We start from the raw sequence: 27,899 nt of genomic DNA, 5'->3' as shown, positions 1-27,899 counted from the left end.
GGGAAAGATTTAGATTGGAAGCTAGGAAGAATTTCTTCCCCAGGTTGTCCAGGGAAGCTGTGGCTGCCCCATCCCTGGAGATGTTCAAGGCCAAGCTGGATGGGGCCTTGGGCAGCCTGGTGTGGTGGGTGTTGGAACTGTATGGGCTCTGAGGGCCCTCTCGCCCCACCTCGGTGCCTGTGAAAGCCCCACTCGGCCCGCACGGGCCCCCAGGCGGGTGTCTCTTGTTGTGCCCCGGAGCGCGCGCGGAGGGTGGGGCCGGCGGGCGGAAGTGCGTGCAGTCGCACCGGAAGTCCCGCCCGCGCCGCGGCCTGTGTTTGCGCTGCGGGCAGAGAAAGGAGCGCAGCGCCGCCGCGGCCCAGCCGAGCCTGCACGCTACGGGGCCGAGCCATGTCGGACCAGGTATCCCCGCCAGCCGCGGCAGGGCAGGGTCCCCGCCGCTCTCTTCCTCCATCGGCCCCGCGCTCTGAGGGGCGGTCCGGGAGGCGCCGGCCTTTGCCCTCCTCGGGTGGTGGGGGGGGCGGCGGTTTGGGTGTCGATCTCCGGCCCTGGCCGAGCCCTTCCCGCCTATCCCCCGGTATTTTAATCCACGCTCCCCGTCGCTCAGGGTATTGCGGGGGGGGTTCGGGGGCCAGGGCCGGCCGGAGCAGGGGAGGCCCCGTGCTGCGATCGCCGCTGAGGCCCTGGAAACCCGGGCGCGCGGCGGGGGTTGAGCCGTGTTGCACAACAGTTGTTCCCTTTCGCTTTCCGTTTCCCCGAGTGCAGTCGGATGCTTTTCCTCCGGTGCGGGATTTGTGCGGGTTAGGCTAGATCTGGTAGCTCCTCTGTTTGCCCTAGGAATGCGAAAGGAGGGGGGTGGAGGGGGGGGGGAAACAGGCTTTCTTAGCTGATCATTGTTTGCCTGCGTTAAAACACCCTGTCCTTCACTGAGACTGGGTCCTGCCTTCGTTCCTGTACGTCGTTCTGTTCCTGTCCATTCGCCTTCTAGACCGGGGACTTAAACAGTTACTAGTGCCGCAAGTTCCCGGCTTGCTTGGCATGGCATGTGTACAGTTCTTTGCTTACAACTATGGCTTCAGGCTATGTGACCTACTAGTGGGAAGTTAACTCAGCATTCCAGTTTTAATTTGTGTTATGTTTTGCTTTATTTTTTACATATTGCCCTCATACAGCAGTATTTTCTTAATTTGTTGTGACAATTCGACTTCGGAAAAATCAGTGTCAGCACCTACAAATGTTTGTTGGACAGCTGTGAACTCAGGAATAGTACTGGTGTGAGCCAGAAGTTATAAGTATTCAAAAGTCAAGGCTAAACCTGGTATATACTGTCTGCTTTAAGGTATAGCCTAGATACGTTATGACCTGTGAATGGAAACCATGGCTGTATGCACTGGTGGTGGTCTTCACCTCTGACTTCCAAGCACTTTGCTGGTGGGGATGGTGTTGCTGCATCTCTGCCTGGGAGAGCACAGCCAGGAGTGCAGCTGTTGTTGGCATCCATCGGGATGTGCTTCCAGTGGTGTAAAATACATGGAAGTGTCTGCGTAAAGAGAAAATAAATTCTGAACTAGATTTTGTAGACTGATCTTTGTGTGACCTGCTGTGTAGCGCTCTGAATTTGTGAACTAAGGCATGTTATAACAAACACATAGTAACTCTCATTAGGTAATTCCTTCTCCAGGCAGGTTCTGCTAAAACACATACATGCTTGTTCTTTGAGACTGCTTGAAGTATGTAAAAATCATTTTATATGATAAACTTTTTTGTCTTCAAGGTCTTTGACTAAGGACCTTGCATATTTTTTTATAATAAATAAGTTAAACATCTCCTGTCGTTCACTTCTAGTGGAACCGTGCAACAAGAGCTAAATAGATGCTGAAGTAACAAAGTAACGTATGGTAATGCAATGCGGTAAATCTCATTCCTCTATTTATCAATCCTACAGGAATAACTGAATTACCCCAAACTGGATTGCTTTGAGTGTTTTTCTTTTTGGCTCTGCAATTATGTGGACCAATTGTGATAATTTTGGCATGACCTTTTAGTGTAACGACACGTACTTGATTGAGTTACTTTATTTCCAATAGGTAATTGAAAATATTTGCAAGAAGGTTAAACTTGAAAAAAAAAATCATGAAATCTAAGTAGAAATAAAAAGAATTGTTTTTCCAGTCCCTTCAGTGGTCTTGGGCCGGTTTTGCTTTAATAGAATCTTGATGCTGGCATTGTCATCTGTTCATTTACTATTAATAAAGAATATATATATATATGCATTTTTCCACTCCTGTAACAAATGTGAAAGTTTACTTGATGTGTCAGTGTGTTGAAGTCCTAATCCTTTAGTAATTCTAGTTTTGTTTATTTTTTTTAAAGTTATCTGAAGTCTGCAGAGTAGAGGGGGGTTTTAGGCTTGGATGTTGGAAGTGGGAGCACTTCAGAAAACTGGAGGAGGAAACTTGCAATATACTGCCTTACAGTGTTTGGTTTGGGATTTCATTTGTTGCATTACGCATGTAATGTGCTTTATCCAAGAAACTTCGGTTGCTTTCTAAGGTCAAATTGAGTGTTGATATGTAAATGTGAGATGGTACTAGGAACCTCATTTCATCCTGTTGAGGAGAGCTGTGGAATGAAACCTTAAAAACTTGAGGCATCTAATGAAAAGTTAGAATTCGGAGTGTTATGGTATTCCTGTTATGCTTGTATGGTAGTTTTGCCTTATGTACCCTTTCATGAGATGCCTTAAACACCAGTTCTTTTCACAGTGCAGCTGAAAGTCTGGAGGCTTGCTTGCAGGTTGCTGATCCAGGATTTTGTTAGTGAATGCTCATAGTTTAGTAACAATCTTCTTGCATTCTTTGTTCTTAAGTGTTTTTGTGTTGGCTTTGCCATTTGGCTTTGAATGGCAATGTAGTTCACCGACAGAACGCAGGGAGCTGTTTCAGACTTGCTGGGTCTTGTTGTGTACTGATTTAAAAATATTGCTCTTTTTTTAACTTCTATTTCTTATTTTTCTTTGCCTGAAATTACAACTCTCTTGGCTCTTTTGTGGGTGAGAGGTTGCTGGGGCTTTAAATGAGCATTTTGATGTTTCAAGTCTCCAGTTCCCTTTGCTTTTTCTACTGTTTGCTGTTTCCCCTGTTTGTTCTTAGTACTAGAGCCCTCTTTCCCAGAGGGTAGGACTCAAATGTCTTATGAATCATTGCTTTCCGCTCTTATTGGCCTGAGGCACTGCTGTAATAGCAATTATGATTTGTCATACCTTGTACAGGATGGTTTGTTTTGGGAAGCTAAGTAGGTAGGTCTGTACAATGCACAGAACTCTATAAGCTCCTACAAATGCCTCTGCTGCTGGAATAATGTGCTGCTGTGCAGTTTGGTTCTTGCACAAAGTGAACTAAGACAGTGACTAACTTGAGATGATGTGTGAAAGGGACAGGATGTTCTTACGAATTCTTTCAGCAGTAGCAAAATATTAGATAGTTTTTAAGTTACAGACTTGAGATCTATAGAGATCTGAATCTCTTTCTGTTTCCTAGAGGTTGGTAACTGTGCATGCAAACAAGAAAACTGCTGTTTGTGCAAGTTATCAGAACAAGTTTTAGGTTCTTGTTTTTCTTTCTCTCTTTAGTTAAGAGAGTGGAAACCAGTGTCTTTTTATTCCTGCAAGTAGTCCCATGGGGTTAGAGTTCAGATACGTTAGAGAGGGAAAACTGATGGGGAGCATGGCTGCTGTGACTGTGATGCCAGTAAAGACTTTGGCACTTCAGAAGTTACTTGCTTGGAGGCCTGAGAATAAGTGTTCAGTTTTTTGAAAGCTTTGGGTCAGTTTTTTGGGTTCTAGCTCAAGTGGTGCTGGATCAGTCCCAGCAGTCCAGGTTGTAGCCACCTCGGTATTTAAAAAAAATAAAATATTCAAACAAGTTGGTATCTTTGGCCTGTACTTCTTCTGCATCACTGAAACTGAATGGAGCTGCGTTGAAGCAGTGAGTCAAACTGATACAAAGAGTGCTTCCTCTCTCTTTCCTTTCTCCAGACAGAGACTGGTACAGATAGGGAAGGTTTTTGCAGACTGTATCCCCTGCCTTTCCGTGAACTTTTAGCATTCAAAGAAGTTGTGCATGTTTAATCTCCTGAAGGTTAAAAAAAAGAAATTGCTTGAGAAGGCTTGTCTGCCATTTTAATCTGGAGAGAGAGACACTTATGTGGATGGGCTTAATACAGGAAGTTAGTATGTGTTTTTGGCACTTGGTCCTGAAGTTCTAGTCTGACATTATATTTCTGTGTAATTATTCAGCCCTGTAAGGGCTGGGAAAACATATGTACTCGGCATGATGTGTGCACGTTTTGCTTATGTGCACTCTGTTAAGCAATCAAACATAAAAGGAAGATTGATTTGAAACCTGATCAGCAGGGTATCCTTGTTTCTTACTACTTAGGAAGGTTTCTTTATTGAGCACCATCTGGACCTGAGGCACTCTCTGTGTAAAATCCCTTTGTGCTGCAGCAGAACATAACTGAAGGCCTGATCCAGACTATCTGGTGACAGGCGAGGGATGGGGTTAATAACCTGATCTCCCACTTGTGTTGTCTGTCAGCAGCCGATGTGAAAACTTTGATGTCCTTAATTTGTGTCTTATAGAACATAACGCCTAAACCCTGTTCATGACCTTTCACAATCTCAAGTTGTTAACTCAAACTGTCTTATTCTGGAAAGACAGCAAAACACTTAAACTGCAACTTTTAAGAATTATGATCTTAAAACAAACATGCTGGGGGGAAGCTGTTACTTGATGTTGTTTTATTGTCATAGAAAAGAAGGTGTCTCAACATCCTTTTGAAAGTAGAGTCTGCTATTCATGCAATAGACTGAAAAATGTTTGCTTGATTCACTCTTGACACTGATAGGGTGTCACAAGTGTTCTGTTTACTCACAATGTTGGTTTTTTTTTCTGTCAGATATCTGAGCCTCCTAGTCCACTTCTCTTTTCTATTTATTTTCTCTTGATTAGGAATTAGTGATATAAAATCATACCTCTTATTTTTGTGTCCATCACTGTTTCCGAATGATCCTTCTCCCATCTCTTGTGTTCTTCAGTGTTTCTCTTCCATTGTTAAACTTTTCACAGGCATACAGACAGCCATTCATAATACTATGTTGCTAACATTTTCACACACAGAAAGGAAGAAATAAGCTGTCTCGGATAGTCTGATTTCATGTAATAAGGAGATTGACAGCTGTCATACTGTCCAGTGAAACTAACTGGTTTTTTTTGAAATGTTCTTGTTGCAGGAAGCAAAACCTTCAGCTGAGGACTTAGGAGATAAGAAAGAAGGGGAATACATTAAACTCAAAGTCATCGGGCAGGTGGGTTTGATATGTAATTGCTTGCTGACATTTGGTTGAGGTGTGAGATTTGGTATTGTAGAAATGAACAAATGAAAGTGGATGCTGTTGATTCTTCACTGTGGATCTTCCCTTGCCATAAAGTACTTACTAATTGCCAGTAATGTGTGTCAGTATGGTCTCTGTGTTGTTTCAAACGCTTGAGTTATTTATCCTTGTGAGTCAGGATTTGGTCAGCGTGATCCCCATCTTACAGCTAGGGGACCTGATGCATTGAGGGATTAATTTATTCAAGGACATGAATTAAATGTGTTAAAATCAATCGTTTCAGTGTTCATATAGTATACTAAGCATGAGGTCAGTTTCCTTGGACAGGGATATGAAGACGATTCTGTTGGTTGGCATGTTGGTAGATGTGAATGGTGGATTAGAAGTCTGAACTCAAGTTGCACTGGAATGTGCATTTCGATCTTTCCTGAACAGAGGTCCTTCTGTGCAAAGAACCCTTAGCCCATGTGACTTAACTCAGTATTGTTTGGAATATTAGCACAATTGCTGTGCTGTTGAGTGAAGACAGATGACTTAAAGTAGCACTAACTCAAACTAGTGTACCTCTTCCTGGTTTAATCTGTGATGATGAGAACACATTCAAAAAGCTGTGATCCACATGCTTTTTTCATGGATCTACCTGCAGTCTGTTATATCTGTAGCTATTTTGACAGTTCTAGTTAATTCCTATATTACAGCTGGTAGGAAGGGCTTATATGTATATGGTGACACCTAAGATTTCTCCTTAGTTTAGTGCTGTTTTGCCAAGTCTGTCTGTATCTTAACTTGCAGATAAAAAACCTTGTTTAGTTACAGTAGTTATATGTTTTGAAGTGCAAGCTTTAACTTGTCTCCCTTGGGATCTTGGAGCTGAAGTTCCCTGCATATGTATGTTTGTATTTCATAAGCACGTCAGCCGGGTAAAGGTGGAAGCACAGACTGAACCATGTATGTTTTTTAGTGCTTTTAAATCCAAAACCTCCATAGTGAGCCGAAGGCTATGTTTTGCCATCTGTTTTGAAATAGAGCTTCCTGTGGAATGCATGGTGAATTTAGCGACTGATAAATCATCCTGGAGGTTATTTTATGATGCACCAAGGTATGCACGATGATAGTTAAACTGCTGTTTTACGTAAGTGTTTCTAAATGAAAGTCTTAAGAGTAGCACAGATAGAGTAAGCAGTTACTACAAAGGGAGTAACTTTTTTCTTTTCTGTTCTTAGGACAGCAGTGAAATTCACTTCAAGGTGAAAATGACAACACACCTCAAGAAACTCAAAGAATCATACTGTCAAAGACAGGTTTGTGAAACAATGACAGTCTCCCTTCAAAAAGGAGAAAAAAAGCTAAATGCTTTAGCTTTACTTTTCTCATTGTTCTTTTGAATAAAGACACTTGTTGAGACAGTCAAGCTTCTCTTTAGTTACCAGTAGGACAGGTATCTGACAGTACAAATAAAACTGATCTCTTCATTTCTTTGAGAAATAGAAGTGTTTCTATTGGAAAGCAGTTGTGAATTTTGTAGTAAGTTAAAGTTACTGTTAGAAAATACATAGTGGCTGCTCAGAAGACATAGAAGTTACTTTTTTAAATGCCCAGGCATGCATTTGTAGTTACTGTAAAATCTTAAAGCTGTTGAGTGCTGCAGCTGAGACTGAGAGCAGCGTTAGGCATTGTTACAGCCATTAATATGGTAATGGATTAACACCAGCTTTTATGCCCTAAGCTAAAGAAATCTGCAACATTAATTGTAGACATAGGTAAATAGTAACTACTGTTACAGAAGGAAAGTATATCTTCACTTCCAGATTCTCTGGCAGATACTGCGGATTCACTGCTGCTATTTCCAGAAGCCCTGGCCTAGTTTACCCCCAGCTTTGGGGATAGGTGCCTTGTATGGCCTTTTCTTGAGTAACTGTGGTGGAGTTCACTTCAGGGGATATAATCATAAGTAGTAATACTTTGGATTTTTTCTTAATACCTTGAGACAAGTTGAACTTGTCAGTTGAAGTGTTCTTTTGTAGAATGTGTTCTTTTTTTGCTATCTTTCTGGAATAGGAAGAAAGAAAAGATCAAACACCAGGTATGTTTGCAGCCAAATCCAGAATGGTCGTTCATTTTAAAAACTTGAAATTTTAAAATTGGAAATAATTCATGTAGCAGTCTTATCGACTGAAAATGCTTCATCATTTCTTCAAAATTTCTTCATCAGCAGCCAGTAGGGTTTTTGGTGTCAAATAGCCTTTCTATGGTAAGGGGACCACCAATGTTGCTTCCACATTGGCCAGAGAGAGTGTTGGAACAGTGTGGAGAGCTATTCTGACAATTTTTTTTTTGCCTAGTTATTTGCAAGCAGTATTTCTGAGATCAAATTGATGCACAGAACAGGCCACATTTCACTTGTGTTTATTTTGCTCGTAACTTGAAAGAGAAGAAAGAGGTCAAGTGTTTGCCTCTTTTGAGTTGAGGCAGGATTTTCTGCCACAGCACAGGCTCACTGTATGATAGACATACTGCAACTTAATGTGATTTACCATTGGGATGCTCCTTTCTCTGTTTGAACGGTATTCCTTTTTTTCCACCACAGCTCTGCTCTTTCTTGTCCCCAGCATAGAACTTTTGAAAAACTGATGCGATAAAATTTGTTATACCTTCCTATGGTAACATAAGGTTGGGAAAGCAAGGGTAGGAGTTAATGAAGTAAACATCATGTTCCTCCTGTTGTCCTAAGATCTCTAATAAGGCTGATATGCAGTTCAGAAAGACGGAGCATTCATGTGTAATGTTGTCTTGGAAGGGAGAGTGTAAGACAAGATAAAAATCTAAGGAAAACTCAAAGCTGTTGAGCTGCAACTCCAGTGCGACTTTGGAATATGCACTAATTTCAGCACTGTCTTCCTCCTTGAGACACTTCTTTGTAGTCTGTGTAATTGCAATAGAATACCTGAGCTCACTGTGTGACAGGAACTAACCCTTTATTTTTTGACTTTCATGACTTTTATTATTAAAAATATTTTTCTTGTAAATCTATGAGTTTCAGTAGGCTTTTTTCTTGTACACCTATTTTTTTTTTTCAGGGTGTTCCAATGAATTCACTCAGGTTCCTCTTCGAGGGTCAGAGAATTACTGATAATCATACCCCCAAGGAGGTGAGTTCCTTTCTAGAAAGTGTTACATAGCTCACTGGAGAAACTAAATACCTCATGGGTCAGTTTCTCTGTTTTGCTAGACTGTTAACTGGAATGTGAAAATGTTTCTTTAAAATTAGCCAGCTTTTTGGACTACATTCAGTCAAATAGTCTGACTAGAATCTTTAATATGGTTATTAAGCAGTTCAGAAAGAGGCTGATTGGACCTTCTTTTATTGTCTCAGAAGGGAGAGTGTAGTTACTGCTTACCAGAGGGGAAAAAAATCTAAGGTAACTTGCCAGTTGTTGAGCCAGAACTTCAGTGTGACTTTGGAAGAAATATATATTTAGTTCACATTTATCAGATGAAAGTGTAAGTAAACAGAAAGGTTAATTCTGCTGTCCTGTGTGATTTCCACCAATTGTTATGACCAAACAGGAAAAAACAGTGTTAGAATCATGACCTTCTGAAAAATCAGATAAACGTGTACTGTGGAGTGAACAAGTAACCCTCTTTAGAGCTGCAAACAGGCTTTGAGTTGCAAGCTGTAGGTCTTAGCTGTATTGTGAGCTAGCAGCGTGCTATATATAATTCACATGGCTGTACTGCTGGTGCAGTCTCTGTGATGGTTACATTCCTGTGTATCTGTTGCTCAGGAAGGGATTTAGAGAACGGTAAAGCTAGCAGCTTTCAGACTGATGTGTACTGTTCCACAAATGGATTTAGAGTTCACTAATAAGGCTTTTGCTTTGAGATATACAAGACTGAAAGACAAAGACTAAAAATCATGAGTGTTGGCTAGTCAGATGGTGACTGAAATTTTTCACCCTTTTGAATAACGATGGGGCAGAGGAACAAACCATTGTATAACTTGTGTAGGACCTGCTCTGAATTCAGTACACCAGATTTGTAACAATTAAATGCTGTTTTTCTCTGTTCTCACAGCTGGGGATGGAGGAGGAAGATGTGATTGAAGTTTATCAGGAACAGACGGGGGGTCACTCAACAGTTTAGATCCTTCTGTTTGTTTTCTTCCCCCTTAATCCTTTTTTATTTTTAAATAATAGTTCTTTTGTAATGTGGTGTTCAACACTGAATTGAAACTGGCACCCCATCTCTGGGATTTTATTTTCAAACGTCTGGTCTTTTGAATTCTCGTGCTCATTATACACTATTGTTTCTGTTTTCATTGTGCTGAACTTCTGTGATCCAGCTGCAGCCTTGCTCCCCTCTTCCCTTCTGCCCTCCCCTTTAGAAATACACGTACACACATGCATTTGTTCACTAGGTTCGTGCATTTCAGGCATGAAGGCTGTAAGATCTGCCAGGTGGGCGAGTGTTCTTAATGACTTCCATATCTGCCCTGAAGTTTTGATGTGTGACTGTTTCACTCCTGGACTATAACTTTCAGTGCGAGATGAAGTTTTTCAGAGAACTAAACTGTGGAGAAATTATGTATCTATAACTCAGAGCTATTTTGCTTAAATTGTGCTGATGGCCCAATGAAGAAGATTGCCAAGTTGGAAACGGAAAAGCTAGAACTGTTGTCATCTGTACCTTGCTCCAGAGATGGCTTTGCTGAAGACATGAAATTGAAAACCCTAATGATTCTTAAATCTTGCCAGAAGAGCCCAGAAGCATTTTAACTTCATATAGCAATTAGTACACGCAGGTATTAATGCAAGAATGCTCACAGCAGACAACTGGTGTTACTTTGACACTCTTGTTTGTACCTTTTGGCCTGGGACGTGGGTTTTGAATGGACACTGTCTGTACCAGCTTCATTTAAAATAAACAAGAAAAACAATTTTATAAACAACTTGCATTTTCTTTTCAAGTGTTTGGAAATGAGCAAACCCATTGAGTTATAATTAGGGCATGCTTTTCCAGTAGCTATATGTTGAAGCCAGAAAAAAATGTGCTCTGCAAATATACCTCATTTTTTCTAAAATAATAACTTTTCTGCTTGCCCATGTAAAACACTTGATCTGCTTGATTTGCAGGTGATTATTTGAGTTTCTTTTATTGTTACAGAATATTCATGTAGTTATGTACAGCTTCACTTCATGCATGAAAGGTAAACTGAAAATGCAACTTGGAAGGAGATACAAAGATGAGTTTTAATGTCTATATTTCGTATGATAATGGTACCAATAAATAATCTCTCTGGTGGATTACATGAAAGTGTCATGATAGTTCATCAGGCATCATTATGATGGTCCACTGCATGTTCTAGCTAGCTGCAGGTTCCAAGTGGTCAGTTTGAGAACATGTTACTGGAAAACTCAAATGGGGGGTTATGGGCTGGGTAGTGTGGAGAGGTGTTTGCAGTGTTCCTGCTTCAGCCTTTCTGCAGATAAATAGGATTTGTTTCTGATATGTTTTGGTAAGTCAAGTTCACTATGAATGCCATCTTCATCTAAAGACACTTTTTAGTGCTGATATTTGAAAGAAATCACAGATTTTGAATAATTAGTTTTTATAGCACTTGCTGTAAAGCTAGAAATGCGTTTTCTTTCATTCTTGTGGTTTGTGTCCTGTTTCTGGTTTAGTAATACTTTTGTACACATAGTTGTGCTAAACAATTTTTTAAAAAATTAAATTTTTTTGTTTACAAAATGTCAGAATATGGGGTTTTATTGAAGTATTCTATGCAATTCCATTCTTAGAGGGAAGAGGGATTGCTACTGTGATGTAGAACCATGACTTCTTTGCACTTATCTCTCCATTTGCTTTTGTAGAATACTAAATACATCTGCTTCACAATACCAGAAGTAAACCAGCCTTGTGATTATTATCAGGTCATCTTCTAAATTAAATTCTGTTGTTAGTAGATAATTTCCTGTTATTCCTCTTCTGCAAATTAGGAACTGAGGCACCGGAGACAGTAGTTTACTTGGGTCCCTCTGGAAGCTGAAAGTGGAGCTAAGAACAGAAACCAGATCCCTTGGGTTTGACTCTAGTTACTGCACCAGCTTTCTTTGCTCCTTACTATTCACTGTCCTTTTCCAAATATGTTATATTCTCATTTCTGTTAGCTTTCTAGATGAAGCACTGCATTTAGCTCTCCTGAGACTATGGAGGAGGGTTTCTTGCAGAATGCAGCTTCAGTGCGATGAAGCTCAAGGCGAAGCTCTTGCTATTGTGTAACCTTGTCCTAAAATACATCCCTTTATAGAGTGGATATGGTACCAGTGACAAACTGATTTGACCTCTTTCTCAGACTTGTTGTGAAGCCTCAGAGAGCTGTGCCTCAAAGGAGCTGCTGGTCTAAAGCAATATCTGTACTGTTAAAACTTGATGGAATAATATTACCAGGAAAACTGTGCTCTGCTTCAAAGATCAGTTGAGAGCTTCATGTAAATTGAAGTTACGCATGCTGCACGGGTGCACTAATGCCCTTTTTAAGGAAGTTCATTCTTGGAAGCTGTACATTGAAATAAAACCTGAATTTTGAAGCCAAAGAGTAGACAGACTTGAATTGTCTTCATTTCTGTATAAGATCTTATACTCTTCAAAGAATTTCTTTTTGGAAAGATGGTCTGGAGTGGAGTTTCTAAATCACTTGTAGGTTTAGAGCACCGGACTGGAAGTCAAATTTGCCTTCCTTTATTAGAAAAACAGAGGGGAAAAAAAAATCTTTTACTCTTTCTTGTTGTTGTGCTTACCTGTATATTAGAACTGAGTTCAGCTGTTGATGGCTTGTTGAGTTTGTGCTTGTTTTTCAAAGTTATGGTGGGGGAATGAAACCATCTTCACTGAGTCAGTTATGTGATGGAAGGTAGAAGCTAATCCTTATTTTATTTCTAGTAGTGAAATTAATATATTTAACATTCACTATGAATATACTTAATGTTCACTATGGTGGCATAGATAAGCTGTATTGACAAGCATTTCACAAAATTGTCAGTCTCAACAGATTTTTATTAAAGCTTGTTGTTTAAAGGTTTTATGAATTCTCTTGAATATAAATATATCTACACGATAATAAATTTGACAGAATGAGATTTTTTTAAGTTTAAATGTTGGCAGGATTTGAGCTTCAGTTAGGATGTCACATAACGATGAAAAGTGTCACAGATTTTTAGTATGTATTGTCTTGAAGTCCTACAACTGCATACTAGTGTTTAAATTTTCCTACTTTAAATGGATTTTTTTTTTTTTTAAGAATGGAATACTAAAATATCTGTGCTGACCTGTGCATCATCTTCATGCACTTCTGAATTATTGCTGTTCAGATAAGTTTTCTTGAATAAGAAGATGAGCTTCTGAGGCACCACACAGAACTGTAGGAATACTGCAAGTTGCAATTAGTGTAATCTGGTTTTGTTTTGCTTTTACAACCAGTACTTAATGAATATTTAATTTAATAAAGTTCAGCTTCAGTTTAGAGACTGCAAAAAATGATTACTCTTCTCCACAGGGGAGACTTTACAGGAACGGCAATGTGAATGTGGATCTATAGATGTTACAGTTACTTATGTAAGATAATATTAGGGAAGTAGAAAATAAGATAAACCTGATTTACAAGGAAGAAAGTTCTTATTTTGCTATAGTTTCTCTGTCATTGTTGATGCTGAAATCTAGCCTTTTCTTACCCAGCAGCATATCTATTGCAATTTAGTGCTTTGGAGGATTCTTCTGAAAGTCAGCACCGAGGTCTTCATACCTTTTATGAACTGACAGTTCTGTTGTCTTCTCTTAACACAAAATGGACCAAAGAATCGAGGATGAAGCAGCGTAAGATGAGCTAACTGGCACTTCAGGAAGCCTGACTGGATTCATGTTTAGCTGATAGAACATGAATGCCTTTACTTGCTATGAATAAGATATATGTGCCAGCTACTGTTGCAATGTGGGAGAATACTTTGTGAATGAGTAGCACCTATCCTGAAGAGGAACTTTGTTGCTATTTTGAATCAGGTTGCAACTTTTAATTAAACTGAAACTGAAAGTACTGTCTTACAGGGGTTCCTGGCACCAAGTGTTTATTTAGGCTTTTGTATGGTTGTTGGGCCTAGTTTTTCAAGCAGCTGAAAATTAGAAAACACCGATGGATGAGGAACACAGAGTGTGTTTTAGCTGAGTAGCTTCTATTAGTGCTCATGTTGCTCCAGATCTGCTCTGCTCTTTGCCTGCAAGCTGTTAATCAAGTGGATTGCAGGCACAAGTCAGAATTGCTCCTTGGGTTAGAAAGCTGGTGCTTTGATGTGAAACCTACACTCTGTTAGCTTGTTGCTGGTTCACTGGCAGTTCCTTTAAATTTGCCACAGTGCATAGAGTGCCTTCTGAGGCAACCAGCCTGCACAGGAGATCAGGCTTCCCCTGGGACCTGGCTTTGAGCAAGGTTTGGAATGGGCTGGGGAAGAAAATGTTGGCTTGTGTTCAGTATGTTGTGGGCTAGTATGTTCTCCTGCTGCAAGGGGAGAACGTATATATGAATAGAGCAAGTGGGAGATAGTTACTCCTGCTCAGCTACAGTTCACATGTATCCTGTTATACCTAGTGTTGCTTTGTGCCTGACAAATTGATCTAGGCTTCTCTTAAGAAGTCCTGTTATGCTGTTTGCCGCATTTCAGTATGTGGCACACACTCTTGGTTCCTGTGTTAGTTCTAGAAGCATGCAGTGCTGGACTCTGCTCTGATGGACTGTGTAAAGGTAATCAAAGTTACAGGTGTGTGGGGAAGTCTAATTGGACTTTTCTGTGTTGTAAATGGATGTTATAATCTTTAAAGCAGTGAATACAAATGCATATGAATTATTGATGGAGTTTGGGAGAATACTGGAAAACTATTGAATAGCAAAATGGAACTTGGTTGTGTCTTGGAGTCTGAACTGGAGGCAGATTAACTAACTCCTGAGGTACCAATGCTGCTCTTCAATGTTAACTGCACTGATAGAACTCCTGACTACAGCAGTATTTTATTTCTGCTCTGGCACTAAGTGTAAAGATGTGTTATTGAGGAGAAAAATAACTTTGGTCTTCGATTAATAGCTGTACAGCTGATTAAAAGCTGTGCTTGTATTTTTGCTTCCTCTAGAGCTAGTCTAGCTTATTCCTTTTTCCTCGGACTCATCTTGTGTTTTCCCAGTTTCTTCTTTCATACTCTAGATGTTTCTCTGCCAACTCCGCCAGCCGCTGGCATTCCTTTTCTAACCATGTTGCACCTTCTTTTGTGTTTTTTTCTGCCTCTTAGTTGTTGGTGATGTATTTCTATTAGTTGCTCACAAACTTCCTATTTAGGAAAAGGGTTTTTTAATCAATTACAAATAGAAAATACCATTATAATACTGACGAGTTTGTCTTCAATTGCAATAGTGGTGGCTTTTTTTTAAAAAACCTGCTTGTTATTTAGGTTGTGAAGTCTGCAACTATCTTTTTTTTTTTTTACTGTGTAGTTACTGCGACTTAGGCTTTCAGAGAAGATGTATAATGAAATGAGCACATACGGCATGAATGTTACTGCTAGCATCTTGCACAGTTGCATTGTAGCTAGGATTTGGAATTTCCTTTCAGGTTGCAGGGACAGTGGAAGAAAGGAGTACTGTTTACCATATCTAGTTTATAGGGGAGGAGCAACTGAGGTACTGCAAGTTTGGAACTTAGTCACAGGAAATTCATGGCACATACACAGGCTAAGTCTGTTTCTTTACCAGAAATCATTCAGATGAACTACTTGCTGTTAAAGTAAGCGTTAGCCTTTTTATAGACCACCTGCTCCTTCTTGTTCCTCTAGCTGTCTTTTCTGGAAGTACAACTTTCTGTGATGATCCTCTGGCTGCTGCCAAGTGTGTTTTAGTGCTGCTTTCTCTAATTGTGACTTCTTTGCTGCTTCCTCCCCCTGGCACCTCCACAATTCTGGTTTCTGTTCCTGTAAACTAAAATGTAAATTGTTAATTAATGTAGCAACCTTGTGTTTCTGAACATTCTTGCCAGAAGAGGAGCAAGTTCTAGCCCAAAATGCTATGCAGATTGCCAAATTGAGGGGGAGAGAAGTCAGAATAAAGAGAGAACAGGTGCTGGTTAATGATACTTACCATATATATGGTTATGCAGATTAGTATTAGAAAAAAAAAATACTATCTGCTTTCCTTCTCACTGTCGGTAAGGGGTTGAAAACCTGAATTATTTTTATATGTGTGCTTTTGAGGAGGATGTGAGAACTATGGGATACAGGTACATGGTTTAGGTCAAACTAAGATGTGGAGACAAGAGGTGGAGGAGAGCACAGGTATAGCTAGGGAAGTTTAGAGAACAAGAGCTGGAAGAAAAAATGAATACATCTTTGTGGAACAAGAACTCGGGCTGTTCAGCAAGCAAGGAGGCAATGGAAATCCTTGACTGAGCTTTAGGTGTGAACAGACAGGTGATCAAAATGGGCTGTTTTTAATGGAGGATTCACGCTGAGAGTAAGAAGCATGAAAGAAAGTCGAAGAGGTCCATGAAGTGAAGCAATATCCTTATTTTCGGAGTGGAAAGCTAATCAAACTAAATTTCTTCAAACAGTGCTGTTAAAAGATAACTTCCAAACTATCTCAGGCTTCTTAGTTCAGTGTTTTGACTTGAATGCTTACTTGCTTTTCCTTAAAAAGTTGAGCAGGGTGTGGCACTAATATCGAAAATGGTTTGTAAATCGGATTTGTCCTTTCTTTTCAACCATCTGATTAAAAGATGTTTCTTGTACAAATCTGGTTCGTAGAAATGCCCTCTGCTGGGGGCTACCCTCCGGAATGTTCAGTCATCTCTAGGTGGGCTGTAGCTCTTCAAAATCACCCAAGGAGGTCGCTGTTCTGCCCAGTAAATACTGTTGACGATGGAAAATTAAGTGTAACAGAAGCAAAGCGGTAAGATGGTGTCAATATGTTGGTTTCTGTAAGCAGAACGTTTCAAAAGGTGAACAGGAATGTGATAATTATATAACACAAGAGCTTGTTTCTGATTCTGATGCGTTTTGCTGGGCTTTGCCTTAAGTATTTGTTGTTTGATTGGGTTTTTCCCCCCTAAAGCTGTATCAGCAGAGGTGAAAAGCAAAATTACTGCAATTATTTTTGTTGTATCACTAAGGAATAACCTGCACTGTTATGAGATGTCTTTATAACCACATAGCTGTAACCATGCTGAGGTTTTTGTCAGGGAAAATCCTCGTTAGAGGTTTTGATGCTGATGGGAAGTGTGGAATATCATCTTCATTAGCTCACTATAAGTTAAGTATAATTGGATGAAAACCTGAATTTGTTTAATGACTTTAATTCACTGTCAGTACTGATTTTTTTGTTAATGACTTGGAAAATTATAATTTTAGGACAGACTCAGAATTCAGAGTAATGATAAATGAATGAAAGTATTAAAAATTAAGTTAAACTATTAGACATGCACACAATACTAAACCTAGCAAAAACCAAATATGCTGCTAAGAGGTGGAACACTACGCATAAGTTTCAGATGAAAAAGTCTGTGATGTTATCCTCTGGTCTGGAATTTGCCTGGGGATGCTGGATCAGTTTGCTGGCTCCTTTACACTCTTACATGTTTAGTCTTCTATTTGAAGACACTGTTATATATGTTTCTTCATGCTGGAACACAGATGGATTTGGATGCATATGTCTGGCTGACAGAAAGCAGAGACTACAGTAGTTCTGTGTCATTGTTCTATTCAAGTGTTCCATTCTCAAATGTTATTCTCACTAACCTCACCTCCTCCATGCTCTCCTGTTCTTCCTTTTCCAGATCTGCTTTCACTTTTTCTATTTGTTCCTGCTTCTCTTTCTTTTTCTGTTTCAGTTCCTCTTGTTCCTTCTTCCTCTTCTCCACTTGTAGCTGCTGCCTTTGAGTTTCGTGCTTTTACTTTTTCCTGTGCAAATTCCTCTTGTCATTTTTCAGGACAAATACGAGCAGGAATACAATTAATAATGCACTAAAAGTTCATGTTCTGTTATTGGCGATTTAGCTGTTATTAACTGACATAGAATTCTTAAAAGATATGCTTCATGTACTCAATAAAGTAGATTTTACTTGTGTGGGAGTTTCCCCATTGCTGTAGCCAACAGTGCCTGTTTTCTTAATAGGTGCTCAACTGTTTTGACATCTGATGACTCTTGCATTAATTTTATAGTATTTAGTGTCTCAGGATATTGCTACTTAAGCTGTGTTCTCTGAATCTCTGCCAACTTCGTATATTTTGAAGCTGTGATAGATGAGGGGGTGGGCATGAGGGGTTTTGTCTTGTCCCAGAAAAAGAGGACACTTCGAGGAAACAGGTAAATTCTAGAAGTCTGCCAGGTAGAGGGTTGTGATGGTGAAATGGGAAAGCTACAAAGTGTGTATTTCCCTGGTTTTAGACTAGAATGGAGGAAGACTTTTCCAGGAGCTGCAGGGAGTCAGGATACAGTTCTGGAGTGTATCTGATGAAGGCACTCAGGGAGCACTTCTGTGCTGTGAGTTTTCTTTGAGATTGGTCTTGGAGTGTCTTGGTGGTTATTGTTTCAGATGGGAGGGAAGCAGGCAGGGGGCTCCGTGTTCCCCGCTGCTGCTCCTCAGCACCCTGCTTCCCACAGGTGCCCCACAATGCTGCTGCCTTTGCTTTGCTGGGGAGCATTGCCAGGCAAATGGATGGAGGTGAGGAAATAATTACAGATACGCTGTGTGAGTGAAAGCCTCCTCACTGAAGGACTCCAAAAGGAAAAGTTGAGAGTGTGAGTGGGAGCTGGCCTGGGCAGGGGGCTCCATGTCCTCTAGAGCTTCCTGAGAGGAAGTGCCAGTTAATGGGTGGAGGGACAGCTTTGCACCTGCTTGGCCTGAGGAGGAGGTTCACTGGATTAGGTGAGGAACCAGTGTGTCTTACCTGCCCTTGGGGAGGATTTGAGGTAGCAGGCTGACTGTGTTGGAGTGGGGGCTGGCTTGGGCTCACCCGCTGCTCCTGTCGCCTTCTGTCAGGCTCTCATGGAGTACTTGCTGCCTTGGCCTGCTGCAGTGTGGTAGGTTGGAGCTGTGCCTTTACCCTTCAAATCAACTTGGCAGCCTCCAAGAGTGATGGCTTCATCCCATACCTGCCTGTGCGGATGATGCTCAGGCAAAAAAACCCTCTCAAAATTAAGCCTGTTACTAATGAGTGTGGGGGTGACCTGAGCCTCCACCACACCTGTGCTTGTGGTGAAAGATGAGCTGTGGCTGCTGGGGAGCTTGGTCTGGTTGTGGGGCAGCCTTACGTGGGGTGGTGCTGCCCTGTGAAGCTGTGGGACTGGCCAGGTGAGAGCTGGGGACTGGAGTCCCTATGCTGTGCCCTGGGAGTGAGCCCCTCGTTCTGCCCCTCTGAGGGAAAGCCTCTGGCCAGGGTGGTGTCAGGGTGCTGGGAAAGCACCTGTGGGGAGAGGGGCCACCCTGAGGGGCAGCTGTCTTGTGGCAGAGGCTGGTGGCAGAGCTGTTCTGCAGTCATAGGTAAGGACATGCCAGGTAAGTCTGTGCTCTTGCTGTTTGTATCCCTGTGCCTGCACCCACAGGTACTACTTCTCACCTCTACAGCCTCACTGCTCCCAGCTGCTGCTGTCTGGGATGATAGTCAGAGGCAAGTGGTCCAAGCTAGGGGAAAGCCACAGCTGTCTGCATGGGGCTGGCTGTCAGAGAGGGCTTTGTCCTCCCTGGGAGGACAGCAGGTGATTGGCTGCTGACTTGTGCCTTGCCAGCTCTTCTCTCCCCTTCAGCCTCTGGTCACCTTGGTCTACCTTGTGTCTTCTCCACAAAGGTCCTTTTCTTCCCTGTGGCTCTCTACATTTTTGTGTTCACTGGAAAAACACAAAGCTTTCCATACCTAATATAGACAAATTGCTGTTGAGTTCACACATTGTTGATCTGGGTGATATGCTTTTGGATGCTGTGGGTGCTGTGGTGATTGTTCAGAGTACAAACATTTCAGTCTAGAGCTAAGTCTGTTCTTTTTGTTCATGTGCTTATTTTTGGATTTATGTAATGTTTTTGTGGTGGGGCAAAGTGTCAGAACAGATCATAAATAGGATGAAAGCAATGTGGTTTTATCTTAATGTCTTTCTGGGAAAGAGAATTTCCTCTATCTTGTAACTTGATGACTCTTCAAATTGAGGCTTTTATTCTTGGTTTTTCTGCCTCTGTTCCGTTTCCTGTTCCAGCAGAGTTAATCAAAGACAGAGTCTTATTTTGAATCTGTATTGTTATGGTCAAAAAGATGCCACAAATGCATCATTAGGACTGAGGTGAATTCTGACACGAAATACTGGGGTAAAATGATAAGACTGACTCAGGCAACTATTAACCTATAATAAATTAGCTTGTCCTAAGCGATGGTACTGCTGCTCTACCTGCTCCCCTGAAGACTGAAGCTCTTGGCTGCCTGTCTAGGTTAAATGCTAGCACTTAACTTAATCTCTTCTGTGGACAAAGGGTAGAAGGCCATGGTATCCAACAGAAGGAAGCTGCAATATGAGTCAGGTGAGTTTTGAGCTTCATACTGCCTCTGGCCTGCAGGTTAACTTCGCTCAGGTTTTCTGACTCTGAAAGTACTACCTGCAGTATAAGTCCTAACAAAATCCAACTTTCTGTTTTGAGAAATGCTGACAGCTACGGCGTACTTACGTGAATAGGGTTTGTAATCCTTGATTTTTGATAGAAAACTAAAGAAAACCTGTGTATGCTTACTCTAGGTGTAGTTAAAATATTTTTGACTGTTAATGATGCTTGTTTAGTGCTAATTTCATTATTACCATTGATGATTAACACTCACAAAAATTTTGAAGTAATCCCTAGGCAAAAGAATTTTCCTGTCTTTTACCTTGCAAGCAAAAACCAAGAAAAGGCAGAAAAATAAAGTTGACTAGACCCTCTCTTTCATTCCCTTTTGAAGAACTTGACTACAACATGTTAATCTTTTATAGTACCATCGTTGTATCTCCCACTGGAATACATAGAAAGATGCATACAATGATCACCATGCGAAAAGATCTGCTTTTTGTTTGATAACCTTACCTATAATGAAATCTGCCTTGTAGTGTTGCCAATCTTTATTACTGTTCTTATGCAGTTTGGATGCTTGATCCACCTTTGTCAACTTTTGTCTGATGCTCTTCATGTCTTTAGTTTCTGCAGCTTCCACATACTATTTGTGTCAAAACGCATGTGCTTATGATATAGGTGATAAGGGGTATAGATTCATCTGGCAAGCAGCAAATGCTGAAGTTGTTGTACCAATTAGTTACCTTTACAGGAGCTGCCGATAAAGGAATATTCATATATCCTCAGGACTTCACTCCACCTCCTACAGTCCACCATTCTATGAGCACCCCAGATGAAATGCTTTCTTGCGCTACCAGGTCTAAAAGTTCTGCTTGAAAACCTATCTGAGATGTGAAGACAGCCTCAAGTTGCTCTGCGTACTCACAGATGGTGAATAACTGAGGAAAAGATAAACTATTTTCCTCTAGAAATTAGTTTAGTATTTATACCAAAAACTAAACCGATGTCTGTTGATTATGTAAAGAATTGCTGTTTGCTCTCTGTGGGTTGTTGGGTGTTGGTTTTGGCTGTTCCTACTCTTCCTTCCAGTACCACACTGGCTATTTACTGTGCATTGGGACCCTCCTGTTTCACTTTACCCTAAGACAAATTGTTAGACCAATGGGGGGATATAGATGGGATCTCAGAAAATACTTTGAGCCAGAACGTGTCATCCACTACTACAGCTGTATTTTTTCAGTGCTGCTGACCTATGGAGAGATTATGAGGAAGAATGATGTTCTACCATGAATCAGTACTGTCTGTACTTATATGTACATATGTGTCACTTGGCAGTTGGCTCTATACCATTCCATCTGCAAATGGATGATTGTTTTGCCACCCTAACTTTATCCTGATGGTACGAAGCAGACAATCTGTACCACAAACCAGACAGCACTTATTGTGTTGCATTTGGTGTCTGAACCACGGTTGAAACCGGTCTATAGCACACACATAGTCAGAGGCATTCCAGGAGAAGGAGCAGCCAGTTTTGCTGCCACAGGACTTACAATATCAAAGCTGCTGCCAACTGTTGTGTTTTTTTTTTTTCTTCCTGCTCTCTTTGTTGGGAAGTCTCTTCTCTTGCATACCGTTTTTCAGAGTTGCTTGTTTTCATTCCAGATGTCTGCGTCTACTTCTGCATTTCTTGATGACTGGGAGATCTCAAAACCCTTGATCCAGATTGACTCCTATATCCTGTTCTTAAAAATCTGGGACATAAGAGAAAGCAACGATAAAATAGCTATCCAAAATAGAGATTTGATTTTAGTTTATTTTTAAAAAAGACTAAAACAAACAGCTTGGGAAGGTGTAGAAAACTCTTGAGCTTTGGTTTCACTCCTGTCTTAACCTCTCGCCATGTTTTGCACATCTATATGCCATGGAAGTCTTCAGAATAATTTGTCAGTACTATCTAATGAAAAACTCATGTAATTGTAATGGCCCTAGCAGGTAGCTGCTACTCTCTGTGGAGATCACTTGTCTCCTCATTACTGAGTAAAGGAGGCCCATTCTCTCTGATGCTGCAATGAAGATCCAAAGACTCATTTGCAGGTGCCTTGCATATTTAATAATGGTGAATATTTTAATAATTACAGTTTCATTTCTGTAACACTTATCATCGGAAGATCTTGAAGTATTTTAGAAACTCATGATCTGATTTTTATTTTTGTTTTAGGAGTAATGTGAATCCATAGCTTCAAATGACTTTAGCAGCAGCAGTAAGTGTTTGTTTTCTCTGAAGATCAAGCTACAAATAATGACATATACAGAACTTATTAATTTACAAATGATGAGTGTTCTGTGAAGTCCTGTTTGGAATGTTATTTCCTGAACATGGCTTCAAGAGGTACAATTCTAAATCAATAGCATAATTAAAAAGGAGAGGCTTTTATTTTGCTTCTTATCTTAGGGTGAATTGGCCTAGAGCAGGAAGTTGATTGAGAGCTGTTATCTGAATGTAAGAATTTTATGCAAAGAGTTAGCACTATCATGTTGAATTGCTCATCTTGCAACAATATCAGAGTAGTAAAGAAAAAGACCAATGTTCATTCTGAAGATGGAATGTTAGAACTGTTACCTTTGGCTTCACCTAAGTTCTGTATAAAACATTTTATTTTACTTACTAGGCTGAGGGAGAAGGCAAAAAAAAAAATCTTAGCTGGATACTTTAGTTTTGTTTTTTTTGGTTTAAAAACTGATTCCACTTAGAGTTTATGCAGTAGTTCCACTGAAGACCCTCTCCTTGGGCACCTATTGGAAATAAATACTGAGAGACTTGTCCTGCCCTATATGGAGTTGTAGAGAACAATCAGTGTTTAAGTATGTTTTTCCCCATGTTTCCAGAGTCCCTGATGCTTAGCATAACATCACAACTCAGAAGGATCATAAACCTGGTTTAACTGACTGTGTAAGACTCATTTACAGTTGTCTTGTGTCATCAAGTAGCACAAAACCTGTGAAACTTAACTATCTGATTAAGTTTTCTGTGGTGTCACCACGCAGCTTATTTCTGGTACGTGTTTTCTGTGTATCTTATTAGTTTTCCTCTAGATTCTGTCTAAACTGGAGTGTATGATTGTGTTTAACTTAGATTGATTTACACTGGAGCAGCAAACTGCATGTAGCTTTTTGGTTTTTTCTCAGTTCTAGTTTTAAAAGGTTTCATCAAAATGTCTTAGAAGTGGGATTCCCTGCCTATGATAGGGGGGTTGGAACTAGATGATTTTTAAGGTCCCTTCCAACCCAAACCATTCTATGATTTTAAGTGCTTAGATGCTGTTGCAGCCAAATGTTTTAATTTGAGGATTCTGACAGGGGTCCTGTCTTTGGCTGTGTAAGTAGGACAGCAGTGACTATACTCTTGCTATGAATACGGGCATCTATTGGTGGGGTAGGTTGCTGAGAAATTCTGCTCTGATGCTTCATTCTGTTAGAGAATGTGATAGATAATAATGTAATTAAGTTGGCTGACTAAAGTAGAAACAAAGCAATTAGAAACCTAGCCTGAGTTGTGTTTTCAGAAATGAAAGTTAAAGTTTAAAACCCCACTCTTTCTGTGTGAACTTACATCTCCTTAGTGAAGTTTGTTGTATTGTCAAAGCAGGTTTCCATTAGAGTGATACTGCATTCAGTTTTTCTGTCCGTTTGCTTGTCTGGATCTATAAAAGTGAAGATCAAATCTTGGTTAGGTGAGGCCAGGCTCAGATTTGTGCAGAATAGTTTTCGTTGCTGAACATCTGTGCTACAGCTGTGGTTCAGTGCCATTGGTCTCAGTAAATAAATAGCCAAACCGTAGCATGAGAGAATAGCTCTAGTTCTAAATTTGACATTGGAGGGAAAAAAATGGTGATTGTTTAACTCCCTTTCTCTGAGAGAAATCTGGAACTTACTGTTGCAGTCTCTGGCTGGAGTTACAGTCCTATCAAGTATATTCTTTCTTAGTGTATAGGAATGTAAAAAGAATGATTTAATAAGTCTTACTAAGGATTAAATAAGAAGGAGCTAGTGGTCGCACATTCAAATTAGTTGGGAATTGAGGGACAGAGGAAAAAAAACCCAAACAACAAAATAACTCTCCAAACTTCGATTTAAAGTTAAAGACTTTATAGAGACAAAAGTGACAATAGTATGGCCTGGGGTGGGGAAAGGATTTTAGGTAGTATTTTAGAATTGAGGGTTTCAGGTTTGGTTGTATTTCTAAATCCTTGAACTAGTTGTGAGCCTTCAGATGATAAGATAGGTAGGTCTCCTGTAACCTTATGTCAGACAGCAGTAGTAAAAAGATTGCTTTTTTTAAACTAAAGCTTGCAGGTGACCCACGAGCCAGACTGAGGCTGCTGGATCAGTGCTGTGGTGCTGCCAATTGTAAGATCTCAACTGTTGGATAAATTAGTAATAAGAAAAGGCAAGGGGATCTGTTAACAGCAATCTCTTTTTCTCTTCCTAACAAAGCCCCAGGAGACTATTTTCTTGCTAGCATCAGCTTAAAGTAAAAGAGATTAAACTGTAGAAGTAAGCAATTATTTAGCATGAGAAGATTGTCCTCCCATTGTATATTTAAGGGCAGTAGAGTCATGGAATCATGGAATGGTTGGGCTGGAAGGGACCTTAAAGATCATCTAGTTCCAAGCCCCCTGCCATGGGCAGGCACACCTCCCAATACCTGGGAAGCACCAACTAAAAGAATGAACCTGAGGCTGGAGAGGAAGAAGCAGGGTTTTCCCTGAGGAGAGCAAGCTGCAGAGCTGTCCTGTGGTGTATGATGTTAAGGCGCCGGTAGGGAGAGCCATTGTTTCAAGCATATGTGAAAAACCATAGGGATGGTACAAGTTGCTGTCAGGGCAAAGCACAAAAAACTGTGTTGCTGTGAGAGCTCATAAAGTTTTAAGCAGATAAAAACTCTTGTAAAGAGAGGTCTTTGCTTTCTAAAGCCCCTCCCTATTTACACCAAGTTGCACAAGGATCACCTAACAGTTCAAGGTTTAAATTTATGCTTCAGAATTTTTCTGCTTCCTGTAACGTGCAGCCTTAAAAGATTTGCCTAGGATCTGTCCAGAGCTTCTCAAAAGAGCTTATAGACTGAGGGCAGTCTCATGTGCCATGGGACCTTGGTCAGGAAAGAGCTGAGGGAGCTGTGAATTCCAACTCAATATGTAGTTAGAAGTCTCAGAACTTATGTCAAATGTGGTGAGGATCAAATTCTATGTGACAGCACAAACCATTCTTCCTGAAGTGGTGAGTTGGGAGTTAGAGCATTGTCAGCACTGAGGAAAATGGTGCATCCTTAGTGTGGGGGAGCTGGTATCATCCTGTTCTGAGTGTCCTTCTGAGAGTGTGCACCAGTCTTATTTTAGTTGTAAGGCTGATATTGCACACCCAAGAAGGAACGTGGCATTCCCAGCTGTTCTGTTACCCATGATCATTTGCAAAGCTGAAATGTGTCTATTTGCTTTTGTTGGGGCATGTGTAGTTGCTTGGCAGCTTCTTGGCCCATGTGCCAAAACCCTGTAGGACTTCAGAGCTTGAACAAATCTCTACAGACTTGACTGAAGCTGCAACTTCTCACCTTGCTGCATGCTGGGAACTTCCTGAATTCTTGATGTTGTGTGTCCTTAATTGGCAGAGGATCTCTTACCTTGCCAAACCTTTCTAGTGTGGGGGTAATGAAATCTGAAACCAGGCAAGTTTTGTGTGGTTCTGAATTTCATCACATCTCACACTTCTCATTTCTCGCCTGGGGGAGAACAACTCTGGTATCTTTCTGTCTCCAGAAAGGAGGCAACGCCTGCATAGTTCCCCCGTGCTGGGTGATTATATTGACTTAATCATAATTGTGAATATCATCTTATATGTGATACCGGCATGTGGAGCCCTGTACAACCTAAGGCCGGCCTTGATGAGACAGCAAGAAGGAAGCGGTGATGGCAGCATGAAAAATGAGAGTTTTGCTGACATATCACTGAAAGCTGAAGTGCAGTTGGAAGTGCAAGGAAGCTACCTTTTGCCTGACAGAGTTCCTTCTTTGAATCAGAAATACTGACTTCAGGAGATCTACTTCAGTTACACGGAATCAGCAGTGTATGTCAAGGAAAGCCAAACCTGAATGATGCAAGCTATAATAAAAATACCAAAACAGAGAGCAGTCTTTAAATATGAATCTTTTTTTTTCCCCAATAATGATTGTAACACAATGAAGGAAACTTCCTGGGATTTTTGATGCTTAAGAAGCTCTTAAGCCTTGCATGAATTCTCACTACTAGTTTTGCAGACTTATTTCTTATTATTTCATATTATAGTAAGTTTAAATTACTTTGTTACAGAGCTGACCAGCTGCAGGAAAAATCAGAAACACAAGAAAAACATGTGCTTGCCACACTGGATGTTTTAACTCTTATTGGTCTTATTGTCAATGTTATTTCTACTACCTTGCTGCCCCCTTCTCCCTCATAAGAAAAATGCAAAAATGCAATCAATTTTTTTTTTTTCTTTTACCACAAAGCAATCACTTACTAGTATGTCCTGCCAGTGCCACCAGCCCCTGCTGCTGCTTCTGTGGTTTCATGCAATTATCCACTGTGTCCTCACGTGGTGTAGAGTAGAATGACAATGCCAGCCCTAAATTTTCTGTAAGGTAGTGATGAGTATATACTATAGATTTAACTGAAGCCTTCATTTTTCTTCTCCCTGGCAGCTGCACTAATCCCAGCAGTGCTAGTACTGAGCAAGTTACCAGTGCTCAGCTAGCAAAAGTGTAGTTGGGAGAGGAAAAAAAAAAAAAAAAAAAGACTCTGCTGTTGTTTTGCACTGTTTCTGCAACAGTGAATGACAGAGGGAAGCCCTCATGGAACTGCAGTAATGGGAGACTTCTCAATTTATCTCAAATCAATGGGTTTCTGAAGCATCCCACAGAAACCAGTATGGCCTATAATGAAAACCATTTATTTACATTAGTGGAATCCTGCTGTGTTTTTGGTGTGTTGGGATGCATCTTATCTTTCTCACTTCTTTTTCTGTTCTTTAAATATTTTTCACCTTTGAATGTCCTTAATGATATGAGATTTCAAACTTTCAGTAACTTTAGGTCTTTACCACAATATCTGTGCTGCAGGAAGTAGTATTTTGCCTTGAAAGATCTAGGGACTTTCTGAAAGGTTGTTGTAAGAAGAAGAAAAGGGAAAAAACCTAACATAAAAATGAATTCTGTGGAAACAGCTCTAGAGGGAGTTTTCAGAGCTGGGACGTACAGTTGCTATGGGCTTACTAACAAGAAATTCTGTATGTGTGGAGTTCAGCAAAGAGAAATCAACTAGGAGATGAAACCCATGCTGTGTGAAAAGGTGTGCTTTAGGAACTCCCCTGGTGTGAGCAATGGGTAGCCAGGAGAGTTAAGAGGTTTAGCTAACAAATGCTGGAGAATGACAGATAAGAGAACGAAACTCCCTCACTAATGCACTGCACGGTTTTCTTTAGTGTTAAAAACAGCAGGAGAGAACTGGTATTGCTCAGTGTTAGTGGTTCTGGCCTGATACACACATGAAGGTTTTGTACATGTGAAGTACAAAAGGGAATGTGTAGCTCTTTTCCATCAGTTTCCTTTGTTGAAGTTTGCTCTAATCTGTTCCTTTCCACTTCTCTTGGACTTCCATATGCTTGAAGCTAGGGCTAAATTACTGAATGCCCCATCAGTGCCAGCGTGGCTTTCTGTGGATGATCTGGGGTGACGCTATGTGGAGAGTGACCCTGCAGTGACCAAGCATCAGTAACTGGCTAGCAAGGATATTGTGTTTTACTCTGTATCTTCACTTAAATTAATTGTGTGACATAAAGATCACTGTTGCGTAAGTTTAAGCACC

At 40.6% G+C, this 27,899-nt stretch overlaps 1 protein-coding gene across 1 annotated transcript; it reads left to right on the top strand.

Moving 5' to 3' along the window:
* The first annotated feature begins 270 nt into the window (after positions 1–270).
* On the top strand, positions 271–10,481 carry SUMO1 (small ubiquitin like modifier 1). The gene is made up of 5 exons (XM_069860793.1): positions 271–402; positions 5,294–5,368; positions 6,619–6,696; positions 8,473–8,544; positions 9,470–10,481. The coding sequence occupies exons 1-5, from the start codon at positions 391–393 to the stop codon at positions 9,536–9,538; spliced, it is 306 nt and encodes a 101-aa protein (XP_069716894.1). The 5' UTR covers positions 271–390; the 3' UTR covers positions 9,539–10,481.
* The last annotated feature ends 17,418 nt before the right edge of the window (positions 10,482–27,899 follow it).

This window comes from Phaenicophaeus curvirostris, chromosome 7, assembly GCF_032191515.1.
Source record: "Phaenicophaeus curvirostris isolate KB17595 chromosome 7, BPBGC_Pcur_1.0, whole genome shotgun sequence".
In the NCBI taxonomy this organism is placed as follows: Eukaryota; Metazoa; Chordata; class Aves; order Cuculiformes; family Cuculidae; genus Phaenicophaeus; species Phaenicophaeus curvirostris.
This window is presented reverse-complemented; position numbering and strand designations above follow the sequence as displayed.